Source organism: Astyanax mexicanus, chromosome 15 (assembly GCF_023375975.1).
Source record: "Astyanax mexicanus isolate ESR-SI-001 chromosome 15, AstMex3_surface, whole genome shotgun sequence".
In the NCBI taxonomy this organism is placed as follows: domain Eukaryota; kingdom Metazoa; phylum Chordata; class Actinopteri; order Characiformes; family Acestrorhamphidae; genus Astyanax; species Astyanax mexicanus.
In genome coordinates this window covers 18,287,908-18,308,215 of record NC_064422.1, presented here as the reverse complement: position 1 = coordinate 18,308,215, position 20,308 = coordinate 18,287,908, and the positions used below count along the sequence as shown (strand labels likewise).

At 38.7% G+C, this 20,308-nt stretch overlaps 1 protein-coding gene across 1 annotated transcript in view; it reads left to right on the top strand.

Moving 5' to 3' along the window:
• fam53b (family with sequence similarity 53 member B) overlaps positions 1-20,308 on the top strand; it is a 52,461-nt gene that overhangs the window by 19,908 nt on the left and 12,245 nt on the right. The window contains exons 2-3 of the mRNA XM_007238990.4: positions 10,263-10,499; positions 12,635-12,689. Of these exons, the coding sequence (XP_007239052.3) occupies positions 10,407-10,499; positions 12,635-12,689 (148 nt within the window). The 5' untranslated portion in view covers positions 10,263-10,406. The remainder of the gene's footprint in view (positions 1-10,262; positions 10,500-12,634; positions 12,690-20,308) is intronic.

Genomic DNA, 20,308 nt, shown 5'->3' with positions numbered 1-20,308 from the left:
AGTGGAACTGTGTTGATCATGCTAAGCCTGTGATAGATCTCCATCTAATACTTTTAGATAGAATGGGTTGTGGAGGTGGGGTGAAGTTGGTCTAACATACTGACCAGAATCTAGTAAATTGCTTTTATTACCCTTGATTTCAGAAGAAACCGTAGGATGAATGAACAAGTGTCCCAATACATATTTTGTACATTTATTGTAGAAACAGGGACTGAAGTACTGACTCAGATCAGGCTTCAGATCGCAGCTGCTGTGTTTTTGGCTCTATTTTTAGGTTTTTACGAGTCTGAATTAAACACCAGTATTATGTCTGACCCAGTCTGTGGTTCTACACGGTTCTTCTGCTCGGTGTTGAATCTGCTGAGCAAAGTGCAGGATCCAGTATCATCATCTGACCTCAGATTGTTTAATCACATGCTTACATAAATTGCAGTAAACATGCAGTCGCTATCTGGCAGTGCTGGTGCTGCAGTGGAATGGGCGCAGTCGAGCAGCGACAGTCCGTCGTGAGCCGTCAGATAAAAAGCAGATGAGCCAGCCAGAACCGCCTGAACTCTGTGACTCTTTGATCTTGAAACCGCGATGAGCGAATGTTTACTCGAGGGCTGATGTCGCAGTCATATGTTTATGTTGCGTTTAACTAGTGCACGGATTTTCTGAGAAAAAAAAAAAGTTGATTTAGGTGAAGCTTGAAAGGTTTGCAAAGTGATTTCCAAAACTTTAGAAAATCACCTACAGTCTACAGTAAGGCAAAAAAATAAAAAATACAAATGGAGACAAATTGGGACTGTGGCTGCTCTGTCATGAAGTGGGCACCTAGTCAATATTACCCCAAGAGCACAGCACCTGCTCATCAATGAGGTGAAGAAACATCCCTGAGTGACAGACACAAAGATTTGAAGGTGCCATTGGCACAGGCTAACATCTGTGTTTGTGACTATACAGTTTGTAAAACCTTGAACAAGCAGGGTTTCTATGGCAGGACGCCACAAAGAAAGCCTCAGCTTATAAAAAGAACATTGGTGCACACCTGAAGTTTGTGAAAGAGCACACTGTACAATGCTACTAATAAATCTGCCATTAAAAAGCCACTGCACATCAGAGCTAAAACAGAGCTAAAACATCATCCCTACTGTAAAGCACAGTGGAGGAAATGTCAAAATGTGTACCTGCTTTGCTGCATCAAGGCCTAGCCAGCTTACAGTCATTAAGGGGAAGATGAATTTTCAAGTGTATCAAACATTTATATCCGATAATATGAGAGTCACTGTATGTCAGCTGAAACTAGAAGTTGGGTGATGCAACAGGACAATGACTCAAAACACTGGAGCAAGTCCACAAAAAAAATGGCTTAAGAAACACAAAATTCCTTTTGGAGTGGCCAAGTCAGAGTTCAGATCTCTTAGGTACCCGAATTTCTTCAGCATTAAGCCTGGAGCATTAGCATTAGCAGCTAACTGTTAGCGGTTAGCGGCTAATGCCGCCCGTTAACGCTACACTGAGTAACCCTGAGTGTTTTAGTAAGCCAGGGTGATATTACCTAGCGGTTTGTCCCACATAGCTTCTTGTAACATGGTAAATGTGCAAACTACAGTCCAATATTCCTGCTTTGAACGGTGAAAAAGCTAGCACACTTAATGGGTAATGCTAATGCTGCTCCAGCAATGCTAGCCGGAATAAGGAGGAGGCCACAGGCCGAAAAAACTCAACTCTAAGCAGGGACATGGTTAGCGTGGCTAGCGTATAATGCTACTGTTGCCTCAGCAGTGCTATCAGGGGTTAAGCAGAGCAGGCTACAGGCGGATAATACTGAGCTCTGAGCAAGGAAATAGCGGTTAGCGGGTAATGCTAATGCTACTTCAGCCCCAGTGCTGAAGAAATAAACTAAAACTCCTGTATAACTCTGCACTTTTTACAACCTGACCAGTAAAATACGTACACAAGACGTAATGGATTGAAAGGCACACTGATGATTTGGGGGAAAATTTAAGGATTTTAAGCACGCCTTACACAGCGAAATACACAGTATATATTTATTAAATCCTTTTTTATTATCTTAATTGAATATGAAGCAGCAGGACAGTAGTAACTCGTTACTAAAGAGACGAGTGTTGAGCTTCTGAGTATCTGAGAACAGCAGGAGCTGAAAGGAGTTTGAAGGGAGTAAGCTGTAATGAGGAGATTTGAATGGTACAGAGCCGATGTGAATTTGACTCCAGCTGACGGACGGGCTCTTCGTGCTCTTCAGCTGATAACGGAGTGTCGTTGGTGGAGGGTGCCAGTCTGAGATGGCAGATAACAGCCTGTGGTTTTGGGGGAAGCCGTTGCTCAGCAGTTTTTGGCTGGAGATGCAAAGCAGTGAGTGCTGTGCCCCAGTTTAATCAGCCTTCAGCTGCTTTCACCTCGCGTTACACTGCAGTACAGTAGCGCTGTAAGATAAATCGTATTTATATCTTTCTCCTGACAATAATGCTTTACAATAAACATATTGAAAGAGCTGCAATAACAGAAACATTAAAATGCTCTTCATACTGCGAGCTGTGCCCATGTGACATAATGAAGCTGGAGGCAGAGTGAGGCAAAGTAAGTAGAGGTCCACGGTGTTTACACACACACACACACACACTGAACTGCTTCTTTTTCTGGGTTTGCACAATTTTCTTTGGTGCTCCAATTTACAAATAAATTCAGTTTAGTGTTCATTAATATTATCCTTCACCCTACAGTATTCATTTATTTAAAAGGGCTATAGTTACTCATATTGCAAGGAGCAGCAGCAGCAGAAGCTCCAGGAGTGCTGTTCTCATGCTTCTCCAGGCAGGACAGCGTGAGGCTCCACACAACTAAGCTACCATTATGCTAACTGGCTAGCGTTAGCTAGAAGGATCTTGTAGTGTGTTTTTCTTTGCCGGTGCTGTTCTACAAAACAGAAAAGTCCCTTTAAATCTTTAGAAGGTTTCTTGCACTCAAAAAAAAATCTTTGTAGAACTAAAAGTGGTTCTTTAGTGGAATCTGTAAACTACAGACAACATTTCTCCCAAATTCCAGAGCATTTATTTGCAGAAAATGGGAAATGGCTATCATAACAAAAAAGATACAGCGCTTTGAGACCTTAAATAATGCAAAGAAAACAAGTTCATATTCATAACGTTTTCAGAAATCAATATTTGGTTGAATAACCCTGGTTTTTAATCACAGTTTTCATGCATCTTGGCATCATGTTTTCTTCTCCACCAGTCTTACACACTGCTTTTGGATAACTTTATGCCTGCACTCCTGGTGCAAAAAATCAAGCAGTTCAGTTTGGTTTGATGGCTTGTGATCATCCATCTTCCTCTTGATTATATTCCAGAGGAATATTTAGTAAAATCAAAAGAAGCTCATTATTTATTTTTAAGTGATCTCTTATATATTTTTTCCAGAGCTATTTATAGTGTATCCAGTCTAAAACTGGTTTGTTCAGATTAAAATGCAACAGATTCAGGCTTTTTTTGGGCCGGACCATCAGCGTAGTGCTGCGTCGATGCTGTAACTCGAGCGTAGCATTGTGCTGCCCACGGCTCTGGTGTGGTTGGGTGCAGACGGTCAGAGTGTCGAGGAAAAGCCTGCTGTGTTTACCCAACGACCTCGTTCCTGCATGAGAAAGTCCCGCTTCTGCCAAAGAGCTGCCAGCCCGCGCCAGCTCGTTTTTCACAGCGACAGCGACACGTTTCCATTCAGCGCCGCGGGCCTCGTCCTGCCAGGGGTTTCCAAAACACTGCTTTCTTTAATTCTCTGGACGATTGTTCGTGTCAGCAGGCCTCTCCACACCACGCTGAGGCTGTAAACATCTTACAGTGTCCAATATTTATCAGAGTTTCATCAGTCATTTGTGTGTAACAAAAAAAATAAAAAGATTAAAACATATGTTCATTCATTGAGTCATTGTTTAGTGAGACTGTTTACCTGTAATTAACTCTATATAACATTAGAATACTTAACCCAAATAAACATATAAACAAAGTCAGTGGTCAGTGAAAAAGTCTACCTATAATTAGCTCTTGGGTTTAGTATTCAAATCTTATATAAAGTCAGTGTTCAGTGAGAGTGTCTACCTGTAATTAACTCTATATAACATTAGAATACTAAACCCAAATAAACATAATAGTCAGTGTTCAGTGAAAAAGTCTACCTATAATTAACTCTGTTTATTTGGGTTTAGTATTAAAATCTTATATAAAGTCAGTGATCAGTGAGAGTCTTTACCTGTAATTAAATCTATATCTATATAACATTTAGAATTCTCAACCCAAATAAACATAATAAAGTAATTGTTCAGTGAGAGTGTCTACCTGTAATTAACTCTGTATAACATTAGAATACTAAACCCAAATTAACAATATAAAGTAATTGGTCAATGAGAGTGTCTACCTGTAATTAACTCTATATAACATTAGAATACTAAACTCAAATAAACATAAAGTCAGTGATCAGTCAGAGTGTCTACTTGATATTAACTCTATATGACATTAGAATACTAAACCCAAATAAACAACATAAAGTCAGTGAGAGTGTCTACCTGTAGCTTTTATTTTTAACATCATCTTTTTACATTGACTTTGTAATTTTTTTTTTTAAATATACGTTTCTGGGTGTGATGTAAGTTTCCAAGGCAAATTATCTAAAAAAAGAGCCTGTGCTCTTTTAACTCCAGTGGAAAGCTAAAAAAGTGATCTTCCAGACAGATCTTAGTTGAATAACTACGTTTAGAGTTGAGGGGGGGTGGTGTAGTGCGTATATTAGATTTTTTTGCTAAATTTGGTTTATGTAATTGGTTTGTAGGCTAGATTGCGTTTTTCTCTTACACGAGCGTTAGACGTCAGTGCTGTTTGATGTTAATAAGGCCGGCGGTGGCGGCGGGTCAGCCCGGTTAGGTGGTCTGCACTAGGGAATTATCAGTGATGTATAAATGCCCTCCAGCAGGTCAGGAATGTTCCTGGTTCTCCATGACTGGAGGGGGAATGTGGAGTTTTTCTTTTTCTTTTTTTTCCCTCCACTTGTTCTTTCTTTACGACTATACCAGGCTTCCATGTTCTCTATCAAACTGCCAATAAAGGAAACGCCAATGACGAATCTGTTCGCATCCCTTTCTTATGTTCTGAAACAGCTGGGGTTCTCCAAACTATCCAGTTTTATAGTAAAAGTGGACCCAAATTATTCAATTGTTCCAAAAATAAGCATGTTTATATAGCAATAACCAACTTTGTAATTGTAGAACCACATTTAGTTCAAAAGTAAAGCATTTTGTCCTAAAAAAAAGTATGTGTTTAATATAAGAACCAATTTTTGTTCTAAAATAAAGCATATTTGTGATTGAAGAACCAGTTTTTGTATCAAAAAGAAGCATGTTTGTGTCAGAAGAAGCACTTTTGGTTCTACAAAAAAAGCATTGTTTGATAGAACAACCAGTTTAGGTGAATTTGTTTATTCTGCCACAATCTTGATTCTTTGTGGAACCAAAACTGGTTTCTTCCATTGTAAACATGCTTCTTTTTGGAACCAGTGTTCGTTTGAAACATTTTTTTCCCCAAGAATAAAGCATGTTAATATACAAAGAACCAACTTTGTTTCCCTAAAGAGGCATGTTTGTAATTGTAGAACCACATTTGATTCTACACATAAGTATTTTTTTTAAATAGAAGAAATCCTTTTGCCATGCTCGAACTCATGTTAACTGTTCAGGATCTGGAAATTGTTTTTCATGCTTTTATCACATCATGTCTAGACTATTGCAACTCTCTTTATCTGGTTATCAACCAATCAGCTCTGTCACATTTTTGTTTCCACATTGTTCTCCATGCAGTCAAAGTTGGTTCTTCTGTTTTTCAAACAAGATTATTCCCTGATTTCGAAAAGAACCATTTTTTTAATTGAAGAGCCACATCTGGGTCCACAAGAAACCAGTTTGGGTTACAAAAAGCCAATTTTTATCCATAGAACCACTTTTATTTTCCCTTTGTATTACCTTTTGTATTGTGAGAGTGGTCTGGCAGATGTTACAGCATGGTGTTGATCTGTAAGCTCCTCCACTCTGCCTGAGGGTGTTTGTTCTCAGTAAACTAAAGGCAGAACCGTGTTTACTGTGTTCTGCTGACAGCTGTTGTTCAGAGTAATGGAAATCCATCTGAGAATCCATACGGGCCTGTCTACAACTCCTGACGCTTCTGCTGTTTCAAATCAAACATACAGACAAGCGTGATCATCTCAACACAAAAAAGCAGTGAAACATAGCTATTCAAAAGACATGCTTTATAATGCTTTAAAATCCCTTATAATGTTAGTTTGCTGCTACTCCTATTAAGCATGATTAAAAGAGTTAAAAAAGATTCTGTTCTGTAACAGCATAATGCCTTTTGATGTCCTAAAACTAGGGGTGGGTGATATGGCCATGAAATAATATCACAATATTTCATGGTATTTTTGCGATAACGATACTCTTGACGATATGACAAAACACTGAATATTTTTTTTGTTCAAGAATACACTACTGCACAATACTAATAATGCACTCTGCATATCTCCATATATATTCAGTGCTGCAGTAAAATAAATGATACTGGGCAGATATAACCTGATATAATCTGTCACTAGTAGATATTTATTGAGAAATAAGAAAAGTGTGAATTTTTCTTTTGCTAAAAACAGCAAAAAAGATAATATTATTCACGATATAAAAAAATGTTGCTGACATTATCACATACGATATGATATGGCACACTTCTACCTAAAACCATCTTCTGATTTTTGATAGACATCATGCAACAGTGGGTGGGGCCAAATACCATCACTTCCTCCAACTCTTATAAAGAGAAAATGCCAACTTTTAAATTGTCACGTAGGCAGGCAGACAGAATGAAAGAGAAACAGACAAACAGATACATTAGATATATCGTATTGCTTCATTTATTGATATACTGCATAAAAAAAAAAATATGCAGTATATATTGTGTTATTAAGAAATACAGGAATGTTCACCAGTAGTCAGTGCTTCAAGAAGACGTGATATTAATAATACACTTAATTTTTCAATTATTTTAGTCAGATAAATTATACTCTGGTAGATATATATTATGGAATCTCAGAAAAAAGTATATATTTTTTATTTTTAACAAGCAAACTTTTAAAACACTGTATTGCATGCACAGGATGCTTTTAGAAGGATGCTGTTGTTGGATCTCTCTTTTCAGACCTGCAGTGACACTTTAGCCCTATCCGGATGGGATTAGTTTCTCAGGGGGTCCTAGGGTAGTTTTCACTATTTTTGGCGGCACTCTGTGATTTTATTTCCGTCCGGAACAAAGATGTATGTGTTTTTCTCAGACATCCTCTAAAAAAAATTACAGGCAGAATTATCTACTGTTTTTCACTGATCTCCGAGGTCCTTCTGTAATTTTTAATCCCGTTCAGATGCACATCTCTGAGTTTTGTCACCTCGCGTTTAATAAAATATCTATTTGTCCACTGCCACGCACCGAAATCGAACTTTGGCCGCATGTTTCCACAGAGATCCACGTAAACACAATAGCGAAAATGGAGGAGCTACTGAACACGTTAACATCTGACCGAGAAAGCCAAAAAAAACTTCTGGTCCTCCTGTTTTTTCAATTGCAGTCTGGATGCAGGAGTTTTATCACTGAGCAGAGGTGTGAAATATTTTTGCACAGACGCCCCCCTGAAAAACTAATCTCGTCCGGATAGGGCTTAAGTGTTTAAAAGCTCAATCAGCACTGCTGTTTCTGATCCACTCATAGCCTCACAATGCTCACTAGGGGTGGGCGATATGGCACTAAAATAGTATCACGATATTTCTTGGTATTTTCGTGATAACGATACTATTGGCGATATGATAAAACTCTGAATTATTCTAGGAACACACTACTGCAACAAAATGAAAATTAAATGTTCTTATTGCATTCAATATGAAATGGCACACCCCTAACTGCGATATTAAAAAATACTCATTTTAAGAATCAGATTTGTAACAGAAGTCAATAATCCAGAATGCCATGATACTAATAATGCACTCCAAATATCTACATATATTCAGGATTAAAGTAAAATAAATGATACTGGTCAGTTATAATCTCTATTCGATATATCTCTATATAGTCTCTAGTAGATATATAATGGGAAATAAGAACCATTAGATTTTTTCTATTGCTAAAAACAGCAAAAAAGTAGTACATTGATGTGATAATAATAATTAGGGTGATATGGTAAAAGAAGGAGGATTAATAAAGTATGCAGAGAAACAGAGACACAGGACTACAGTCTGTAATTATAGAACTACAAAGTCTCCTATATGATCAGTGGAGCTGAAAAAATTAAGTAATTTGAGTTTGGCTGAACTTTACTGTAACTGTATTACATCTAAGCTCAGTATTGAGTAATGGTTTCTGATTAGATTTTACAGGATTGTAATTGGGCGATGGGAGATGATTGACAGTTCTGGCAGTGGGTGGGTGAATGGAGTGATTGTATCGAGGGCTGTAGTCGTACATGTGGCTCCAATCAGCTGGTTTACAGTGCGAGGCGTGCCACTTAAAGCTGAAGGAAGGGCTGTATGTTTTGATAACCGCGAGGTCAATGCTATTCTCAGCCTGTCTGGACGAGCAGATTACAGCACTGCACTGTAACCTCTGGACACCAGTTCAGTCTGAAGGTCCTCCATGAAGTAACGAAGGAACCCGACCTCTCTTGCTCGGTGTTGAACTGTCCTGCCAGGTCTCTTGGGGAGAAGTCAGTTATGTTATATTCTGTAGTGTTATAAAGCCTGTTATTGTCACAAAGTTAAGTCTTAATTAGGGTTTGTGTATTTAGGGCTGCAGCAGATGTATTTTTCTATATAATGTGATTCTGAGGCTTTTCTGTACAGAGCTCTAAGGAGCACAGTGTGCCTTTGTTAGCTTCATGCTGTAGAGTGGGCATGGACTGCAGCATGATTGCCAGATGTGTATCTACCTGTTTGTCATATATAAAATACTAAACTGCAGACTAGAGCAGACCCTTACCTATTTTTCAGGTCTAATCTTTGTGTGTATTATGTACATAATACATTTCGCTGTTCTGTCAAATAAATGAAAAGACTGAATCAATTATACAGGACAATGAAGTATTGTTTTCTTTGAAAAGCAAGACAAACATATATTTATGCTATTTACTTTATGCAGTGATGAAAAAAGTGAGAAAAGTAGGAATGTACAAGCATATCGGTATTATCAGTATCAATATGTCCAATATTTCTAACCAATACTGCTACAATTGCCCAAACTGGTCTTGCTACTTAAAAATCCATTGAGTGAAGGTATTTTTATTAGTTATAAATAAGTTAAGATATAACAAGTGCTATAAAATATAATAATGTAACCTTGAGTGTATTATTCAATATTATAAGATTTTGAGTTAAAGAGGATGGAAAAAAATACGATCTGTTTGGTTATAAACACTTTGCGAGGTCAAATAGTTCCATTGCTGCTCCGTTTGTAGCTGCAATGTTTTGGCTTGTAAGTGCCAAATTCATTGTCATTGGTTTGATTCATCAAATTTAAGTAACAGTAAGTAACATCAAGTTTTTAGTTACATTTTATATAATGAGATATTTTGGACTGATGTATTTAGTTTAGTAGTGATTTTTTTTTATTATTATATTTATAGTGTATTTAACATAATTTATGTATGGATGACTGCCTGAGTATGGCTGGTATGAAGGGGCATAAAAGGCTATGCATGGGTGTGGATGACAACCTGGGGGAGCTGATATGGTCTATATAATGAAATTAGTGGCGTTCTGACAAGTTTTATTTAGGGTAAACATAATAGTTTCATAATGCTATCATGATATATCAAAATCATACTGATATTCTGATGTGGATATCTCAATATGGAGTATTTTATCACCTCAAAATTACAATAGGATATGGCACACCCTTAATGACGAGGTTGTTTTAGGTTTGTACACAGCTTATTTGAAAGTGTCGTAGTAATTAAATAAGAGATCAGTAGGAAATAAGGCATTGTGCTCTCTCTGGAACACCAGATTGTGCACGAGTTTTCCTGTCCTGCTGGACACAAAGTCCACTTCAGTATTCCCAAGAAGTTCCACTTACAAAGTTCCAGACTTGGCTGGACAGGGCTGCAGTCTCCTCCGTCCACTGCTGGTATTGTTGTTTTACGACGGTGTGGGAGGCCAAGGACTGACCCGTCTCTTTCTTTTGTGTCTGCAGGGTCGAGAGGGCGACCGAGGAACATTCCAGAAGTAACGAGGGGGCCTGGCGTGAATGGGAGCGTGTACTGGACTCGGCCGGCACTGCAAGTGCGAAGATGGACCCTGCTAGATCTTCCATGTACTGGAATGGGCTGCAGCGAAGATGTGTGTTGCGATGGTGATTATTCACACTAAAACACTGGAAAAAAAGAAGGGTGTCGATGATGTAACGTCCAAAGAGTCAACCTTGGAGCTGGTAAGATGGGGTTGATTTTCTAATTGATTGTTTTGGAAATGGGACAATAGCGTATCTGAGCACGTTGCCGTTTCCCCATTACTTCCTGTCGATGCCGACTCCGTGAATGAGGCGGTTTTCCCGGAATGAGCGGATATGATATGACAAAGGATTCCTTCCCAGTTTACAGAACACAACTAATAGAGTTTACTTTCCACCAGTTCAGCTAGCTGGAAAACCACAGGCATTGTTGTCTCAGTTCACAGGAAGTGATGTCACGGTCGTTTGTTTACATTACACATCATCACGGGACTGGCAAACAAGATGTTTTTGTTGAAGTTCGCTCTGATTGTGCTTTAATAGCTGATACTGCTGCTGTAAGGGCGTCATGTGACTTGAAATCATCTTGTCTTTTGGCTTGGCCAGTGGGAATCAGTCAGTCATCATTTTTACAGAATAAATGGCTTATATTCTGAATTTATATCCTAAAATCCTTGCTTGCATTAATCCATGACAAATTTTCTTTATAGTTTCACAAACACTAGATGGTAAATATAAAATTGTGCATCACAGTTTTTTATTGTTGTAATGAACATGACAATTGCAATCTTTGTGCTTTTTAGCTGACTTAAACTGCACTTAAAGAATTACAACTTCACTATGAAATCTCCAAAAATACAGTTAAGATACTGTATTATGTTGATTGCCATCTCTCCAGAAACAAAACTATTTTCTCCAACAGATCCGTAAACATAATTTTTTGGTACACAGATGGCAGAATTGCATAATATTATTTGTTTATTCCCTTAAAGCTCCACTATGTAGGATTGAGATTTTGTGCTCGTAGGCTCCTCCTACAGTTGTAGAGTGTAAAAATGTTTCAGGCGGGTTAGTTTCTCTTTCTCGTTTTCCGGCTTTCACAGACATATTCAGTCTCTTTCCAGATTCTGCCAGAGTGTCTGTATGTTAGTTTGTAAAGAATGAACCAGTAGTCCTTGTAGAACTGTTAGAACTAAAGGTCGGAAAGCAGGTCGCAGTTCTCGCGAGCGTTGGTTGCGGCTGCCTCGGAAAACTGTCTGATTTGAGTCTGGTTTGAGTTCAGAGGAGCCCAGCACAGACACGAGAGCACCGCTATTTGAGTTTCAAGCTGTAATTTCACTTCTTTAAAAAGATCAAAAATCAAGGAAATCCTACCTAGTGCTGCTTTAACAGGCAAGGATTTTTGTCACTTTTCTGCCTGACATTACACTTCTAAATCTTGAAGATTTCTATTCAAGCATTAAATAAAAAGGTTTCATGTTTGATAAGGACTGTTACTGAAAATCGCAATTGTAATTGTAATACAAAGTACATAAAAAGTCAAGTAAAGCTGCATCTGTCAAAATATAATGATAAATATTAAATCATAAAATTGGCTCTTTTTCTGAACTTTTCTGAACATTTTGAAATCAATACAAATCCTGAATACAAATCAAACAGTTCATGACCTCCAAACCTTTCGTTTCATTATGGTTGTCTATTTTCTACGTCTATTTTTAATTATGAAGAATTTGTGTTGATTCCTGTTACTAATCTGGAATTATTAAGTGAAGTAGAGAGAAAACAGACAGCTTCTCCAAGTGTTCTATAGGAGATTCCAAAGCCCTCAATGCTTTGAGTGTAAATAACTTTTTACTGGAGCCCGTATATGGGTAAAGACATGTTAATGGGTTAAAATTATTGCAAATATATTGTTATTTAAAATATATTGCCCAGTCCTATTAAGAACATGCTCTTGTAACACAAGGAAACACTTTCCTCCAGGCAGACATTTCCTGGTTACCCCTAAACTCAGTTCTGAGGCCAGATTGTAGCTTTCTCAGCGAACAGTTCAAGTCTAGCACATCTAGGCCTAGCGAGCGTTTCACTAGGCCTCGCATCTGCTCTCCCTGCACCAGTTTCCACAGGCTGACAGATGACTGTGGTTGGCCTGACCTCGCCACACTGGTTGTGCGTTTGTTTGAACACTGGGTGGGTGGGAGCCTGGGGTTTCCGGTCTCATTCTGTACAAACTACGAGTAGAGTAGCGGGGCTGGCTCGATTTTCCTAACCCGGTACCCTCGTCCCTTTTACCGATGCCTCCCCTTTTTGACATATTTATCTGTCTGTTTCCACAGCGCCAGCCGTCAACCATGAGCCAGGGAACGGCCCTCTTCTCCTGCGGAATCATGGGTATGTGTGTATATATATATAATTTTTATCTTTTTTTGTTGTTGTTTTTGTAGAAAATGTAAGCTGCTCCATATAGTTCTATTCTATTGGCAGTACTTTTCTACAGAGGCTAGATAAGCTGTGTGTGCATGTGCATTTATTTGCACATTAGTATCATCAGCAATGGTTTCAACTTAAAGTAGCTGCATGAAGAATTTATAAGAAGAGGTGTCCGCAAATATTTGGTCATAAACCGATCAAGCATACCGTTATGACCACTTCCTTGCTTCTGCTTGGGTGGTGGATCATTTTCAGCACTGCAGTTATACGCTAAACTGTCATGTTGATGGTGGTGTATTAGAGTATATTGGGCTGGTACCAGTGGATCAGACACAGCAGTGCTGCTAGAGTTTTTAAACACTGAGTGTCCACTCTATTGGACAGTCCTACCTAGCTGCTCTACCTCATCTGTTGACCAACAGTTTGTGTTTTTATCATACTGAGTTGGCCAGTGTCACTGTAGTCCTGAGAATGGCATCTGTATTGGTCCAGTGATGTCCTGACCATTGAAGAACAGAACTACAGTGTCCTTTATGATTAGTGGAGATTAAAAAAAAAAAAAAAGGACAATGGCCCAATCCCATTTCCCATTTCATCCCTTACCTCTACCCCTTTGTTTTGCGTGTGCACGACAAATAGTAGGGGTGTCCCAAATCCTTGTTAGGCTGGAAGGGAAGGGGGAAGGAATAGGGCTTGTTAGCTCTTCATACAATAAGTCCTGAAACAGGGAGGTGGTCAAAATATTATGCTTCCAACGGTGTATACCAATGCATGCAAGCAGGTGCTAATAGTAGTATTTGTTGGAACAGCCTTGTCAGGTCAGGGATGGTAGAGTGGTCAGATCTCTGAAAAGAGTGAAACAAAAGTTGTCAGTGTCGTTCGCCTCCCTCCACACCTGGCCTGCTTTCTCCAGGGAGGTCTGACACCTGATAGCACTTGGCCGTAGCAACGTGATGCCACAAATGCCCCACTTTTGACAAGTGCACCTGAGGTAAAAGCCTGATTCGGTGCAATATTTATGCCATTGGTCATATTTCTTTTGTTAGTCTAGCCACTGCTGCCTACAGGACATAAGCCTCACTAATACTGCATGCACAGCCTCATGTGCCTTGATTAATATTTATTTGTACTTTGTTTACTTAGCTTTGTTAGGTGCTGCGACCCATAAGGCCTCAGGCACCTCCTTTATGCTATAAACAAATGTTGCTATCCTAGCTGCCATGGACACCCTGATACCGTCTGTTACTAACTGCCTTGGTTGTGTTAGCATAGCTGTAGCTGGTGCTACATATAAAGATTGAGGAACCTTTATGGTATATACTGTATGGTGTATCGATTTTTTTTTTATTACCTTAGATTTTTAAACATGCTTACACAAAGCCTCAAGCATTCTAATAGTAGTTTGTGTAGAATTAGCTTTGTTAGCATAAGTTGCTACTATTTATAAGGTCTCCGATGTCTGATATTTGTCTGCAATGCTCGCTTTGCTTTGCTTTGCTTTGCTTTGGTTAGCCTAGCTGCTACTGACAGAAAGATCTTGGTTGCTAATCTTGATTAGCATTGGTTAATAGTTAATTTTGCTGCACATCACCGTGATGGTGTTTGTCTGTAAATTGTCATCTTAACTTTGTTAGCCTAGCTGCTAAAGGCCTCAGCCTCCTCAAAAATATTTGTCTATAATGCTGTGCCCTTTGTTTTGTTAGCCTAGCTGCTAAATAGAGACTTCACAGTAATATTTGTCTATGATTGTGTTGCCTTTGTTTTGATAGCCTAGCTGCTACCACCCACAAAGCCTCAACTGCCTCAGTAGTATTTGAATATAATTCTGTTTGTATAACTTTGTTTTGTTAGCTTTCTTAGCCTAGCTCCTAAATGCCCCAGGCATTTAAAAAATATTTGTCTACATTTCTGTTGCCCTTGTATTGTTAGCCTAGCTGCTAATACTTACAAGACCTCAGGCACTGTATTTGGTTGTATTTGTCTATAATGTTGGTGCCATTGTTTTGTTAGCATAGCTGTTAAATGCAGGCTTCTCAGTAATTTATCTATAATTGTACTACCTTAAGTTTTGTTAGCCTAGCTGCTAATACTTACAAGGTCTTGGGTACCTCAGTGCTTTTGTCTGTGTTGCCTTTGTTTTTTAGCCTAGCTGTTAAAAACAGGCTTCTCAATAATATTTGTCTATAATTGTACTACCTTAAGTTTGGTTAGCCTAGCTGCTAACTCTTATGGGGTGTCAGGCACTGTAAGTATTGTTTGCTTGTAACTATGTAAAAAACAAAGGCAACACAGACAAAAACACTGAGGTACCCAATGCCTTGTGAGTATTAGCATCTAGGCTAACAAAATGCCTTAATTTTTTTAGCCTAGATGCTAATACTCACAAGGCATTGGGTACCTCAATGTTTTTGTCTGTGTTGCCTTTGTTTTTTAGCCTTGCTGCCTAGCTTCCCTTAATTTTGATAGCGTGGATGCTAAATGCCTCAGGTTTCTCAGTAATATTTGTCTATAATATTGTTGCCATAGTTTTGCTAGCCTAGATGCTAATACTCACAAGGTATTGGGTACCTCAGTGCTTTTGTCTGTGTTGCCTTTGTTTTTTAGCCTAGCTGCTAAATGCAGGCCCCTCAGTAACTCAAAATTATAGAAACATATTACTGTTGCCATTGTTTAATTTTTAGCCTAGCTTTAAAAACAGGCTTCTCTTAATATTTGTCTATAATTGAGCTACCTTAGTTTTTTAGCCTAGCTGCTAATTCTCACAGGCCTCAGACATTGTCAATATTGTTTGTCTGTAATTTTGTTGCCTTAGTTTTGCTAGCCTAGCAGCTAATACTCGCCAGCTCTTGGGTACTTAGTGCTTTTGTCTGTGTTGCCATTGTTTTTTTTTAGCCCAGCTGTTAAATGTAGGCTTCTCAATAATATTTGTCTATAATTATACTACCTTAGTTTTGTTAGCCTAGCTGCTAATTCTTATGGGGCCTCAGGCACGGTCAATATTGTTTGCCCATAACTTTGTTGCCTTAGTTTTGCTAGCCTAGCTGCTTATACTGATAAGGTCCTGAGTACCTCATTGTTTTTGTCTGTGTTGCCTTTATTTTTTTAGCCTAGCTGCTAAATGTAGTTTTCTCAGTGACTTACTAATGTTTGTCTATATTTTTTTTCTCAGTAGCCTTTTTTCATAATTCTGTTATTTTAATGTTGTCAGCCTGGATGCTAAATACCTCAGGTTTCTCAGTAATGTGTGTCTTTAATTCTGGTGCCTTTGTTTTGCTAGCCTAGCTGCTAATACTCACTAGGCCTCAGGTGTCTCAGTAGTATTTTTCTATAATTTCGTTCCCTTAGTTTTGTTAGCGTTGATGCTAAATGCCTCAGGTTTCTCAGTAATATTTATCTATAATTTTGGTGCCTGTGTTTGGCTAGCCTAGCTGCTATCACCCCCGAGGCCCCAAGCGCTGCTATTGTTTGTGTAAAGGCAGATTGTCTTCACTCTATCGGGACGTGGAGAGCAGAGGTGGGACAATAATGCCTCTAGTCTTTGGGTTGAATAAACAAACAGGAGTTCAGCTCCCAAAATGAGATCAATAGGTTTTTGTGCTAGCGTTAGCCTGGCCGTTGCTGGCACATAACCGTGATGCCCACCATGATGTGTTGCACTGAGGCTGGCTTTTGTTTACCGTGCCCTGTGACAGGGGCATTTTTGTTTGTTGACTTCAGAAAAATCCCCCCCGTGTCCCGAGCTGCGCTGCTGTCGCTATCAAGGTCAAGCACGGGCTATTCTCGCTCCGCTTGTAGATGTGGGCACTCCTCCAGGAAACAGAGACTGGGTTGGGGCGGCCCAAACAGGAAGCTGAAGATGGACCCATTCACCTGACGTTATCTTTGATGACTGTGCTGGAAGCAGTGTGAAGAAATAGATAGCGCTCTTAGCTTTGTGCTAGTTCTTGGAGTTTTAACCCCTTACTCACTTTCAAAACTGCTGAATTGAAAGCTTAGTCCCTGAAATGTTAATTTCAGTGCATCCCTTATTATTTTTATTATAGTTACACATTTTACTTTAGTTTCATCATGTGACTTATCCTGCAGTTTACAATCAGCAGTTTATAGTCTTATTTTTTGCGGTTTTGTTCCTTATAAGAATGATTGGGGTGCAAAAGTTTGCCACTCATTGTATGTCACAATGATACAAATGTACTTGGGTTACCAAAGCATCCATTTGATAGCCATTGAAACCACCTTATATATCATAGCAACTACCCAGCTACCACTAATGAAGACGAAACCATCTGCCTGAAATACCACTCCAAGCATCAAGCAAGCAAATATCAACATCATATTAACTACCATATAGCAACTCGTAGAAACACCATAATATAATTCGGGGTAGCATAGCAAACAAGCTAGCAACGCCATAGAAACCACCTGCACTGCCACTGCCTACAGTCAAATATGCGTTCGGAAGATTTTTTCTGATTTAGCTCTTCCTGAGAGCTGATTACATCATATTAGGGAGCTAAGGATTACAGCAGCTCTGTGAGTAACATTATCAAGTCTCATCTCCCGTACCAAGCTAATGTTCATCGTTCCAATTCTAAATGGAACATAAATAACTTGGGAACAGTTTGGCCACTAACCGGATACTCCTTTTGAGAGTGCTTCTTTTGGTCCATCTGTCAGCAGCTTTTAGCACAGCAACAAAGCAGAGCTATTGAACACAAGTAAACATACAAAACCAGCAAACGCTGCAGACCACATTCTACTCCCACTAAAAGTACAGCAACAACAGTCGCAAAGATAAAGAAATCACAGTCAAAATATTGTTTTAGCACTAAATAATCTGCTCTTTTTGGTTGTGTTTATATTCTGAGCACCAAAGTGTGATTCTGTAGGCAATTAATACACAGTACATTATAAAAGCCCTGTAAGATTATGTATTAGCTAGCTAATAAAAGCCTGGCAAGGGTAGAACACTGTTTGTATGGTCCATTTCTAGGGAAGAGTGTATAATATAAGAGGTCAAAGCAGCAGCCCTGGGCCCTCCTGGCACAGAACCCTGACCTAGATAACAACGTGTCCTCAGAACATCATCAAAGTACAAACAGCAGATGTGCTCTGTAGTTAAAAGTTGCACTTAATCTATCTGGTGCTCATCAACTCATATTCCTTTTGCACATCAGATTACACATGTAATAGCCCCCCCTATCCTGGTATTATGCACCCCAGTCATTGGCTGGTATTCCTGGCCATGATGCACTAGACTGCAGGTTCTGTGGGTTGATGGAAAAGGCTTGGTTTTCTTGCTGTTCTGAGCTCCTATTATCTCAGTTTGTTCATGAGAACCTGATGACACAAAGATGGAGCGATACCCTTTAAAAGTCTGTTTCAAGCAATCAGCATTCCACACATTCTGACAGCAGAAACCAGACTGTGGCTCAGTCTTTAGCTAAATTTAGATTATATACACTGTGTCCAAGTGTTAGTGGTAATGTTAGCTACTTTAAGTTGCACCCATTGCAAGTTACACACACAATATGTGCAAATGCATGCACACAGCTTTTCTAATTCCTGTGAAAAAATACTTGTAGAAGAGGACTGTGATGACTCAGGAATGATGGTGCTCCATTCAGAACTTTTGGGATAAGTTGTGTGTGAGCCCTTGTTGCTGAATGCAATCAAATCCTCACAACAATGTTTCACACTGAAGTGTTCCCTAGAAGCCTACTCTAGTAGATATTTCCAACAATAAAAGCAGGATAAACTCTAAGACTACTTTTTCCTTTTTTCTCTCCAATTTACACGGCCAATTACCCAACCCATTCACTAGGACATCCCCTATCACTAGCAATGCCCCAACACACCAGGAGGGTGAAGACTAACACATGCTTCCTCTGATACAAGTGAAGTCAGCCACCGCTTCTTTTCGAGCTGCTGCTGCAGTATAGCCGAGCAGCCAGCGCGTAGGAAAGTGCAGCGATTCGGTTTTGATACATCAGCTCACAGAAGCCCTGTGCTGCAGACATCACCCTAGGAGTGATGTGGGGAGAGAGCGCCATCTACCCACCCGGAGGGAGAAGGGCCAAGTGTGCTCCCTCTGAGTGCAGGCAGCTTGATGGCAGAGCTGCATGAGTGGGGGTTTAAACCTGCGACCTCCCGCTCATAGTCGGCGTCCCCCCTGCAAAGTGCATTGTAGAGGTATGGTTAGCAGCCAACAAGCTCTCATCAAGAGGTGCACTACCCCAAAGGATCTTCAGCGTGTCTTTTTATAGAACAGTGGGACAAGCACTTATCCCTGTAATTTGCAACATTTGGGTGTTATAATTTTTTAAAGAGTGTATTTCAATAGTAATAGCAGTTACAATAAAACTGCTGTCATTAAATCTGTGGGGCATTATAGAAACATATATGGTATATTTTTTATATTTAGATTTAAACTGTTGCTGTTGTGCATATTATGGCTAATATTCATAATTATGATGTGCCATAAAAACATATATAAAATATTATTGGAAAAAAATATGTAATCGCTTCAGTGTTTGAATATGATTCATATGTTCCGCAAAGCAAAACACCATTGCATGCCTGAGGTGGAAGATAAGCAGTAAAACTCAATATAATTGCAGCACAAGCTGGAACAAATATCCCAAAGCACCAAGGAACACGGGGACTTTCAGAAAGAGACAGACCATTCTGGTGTTCATCCTTATGCTCATCACTGTTACCTATTTCCAGTATAAATCTCTTTTAGTGTGAGTAGATTTTATCTTGTGACTTTCATTAAATGTTGTACGATTTATTAACTGTGGATTTTCACTATCTATTAACAGTTTGTATTGTGTACATTTGTATTGTAATAATAGTAATCATGGAATTGTAGTTCAGTATGAATCTCCAGTGAGGGTAATTATTACATTCTAATAGCTGTGGATTTATTTATATTCCAGTATGAATTTGCTGTATGTATTCATTACAGTCTGATAATAGTAATAGTAAGAGTGATGATAATCCAGTATGAATTTGCTCTATGTATTCATTACAGTCTGATAATAGTAATAGTGGAGTGATAATATTCCAGTTTGAATCTGTCGTATGTATTCGTTACAGTCTAATGGTGGTAAATTTCTAGTGATTTTAAACCAGTATGAATAGGGCTTTGGGTATTGATTTAAAATTTTACCAATACCGACAGGGTGCCTTGAATTTTAAGTAGAATGTAAGAAAGTATCTTTTTCTAAATTGCAACAACAACAAAAAAAGCATAAAAAGTATTCTCACAACAGATTTATTTAACAACCAACATGAGTAATTTCATTATTTTACTGTCACCATAAGAGACTCCATCTTTTTGGATTTTGTTGGAACAAACAAACAATGAGCATGTTTTTGGCACTTTATTAAGAATAAATGATTTTTTTAAATAATTTATTTATTTTTTAGACCTTTGGTACTCTGTAGTACTCAATCAGTGCCATTTTAGTTTTATTATTATTTTAATAATAAGAATTTTTAATACCCATACCTCAGTATGAATATATAAAGTTTTTTATTTTATTTTTCTACAGTCTGCAAGTAACTGTACAATT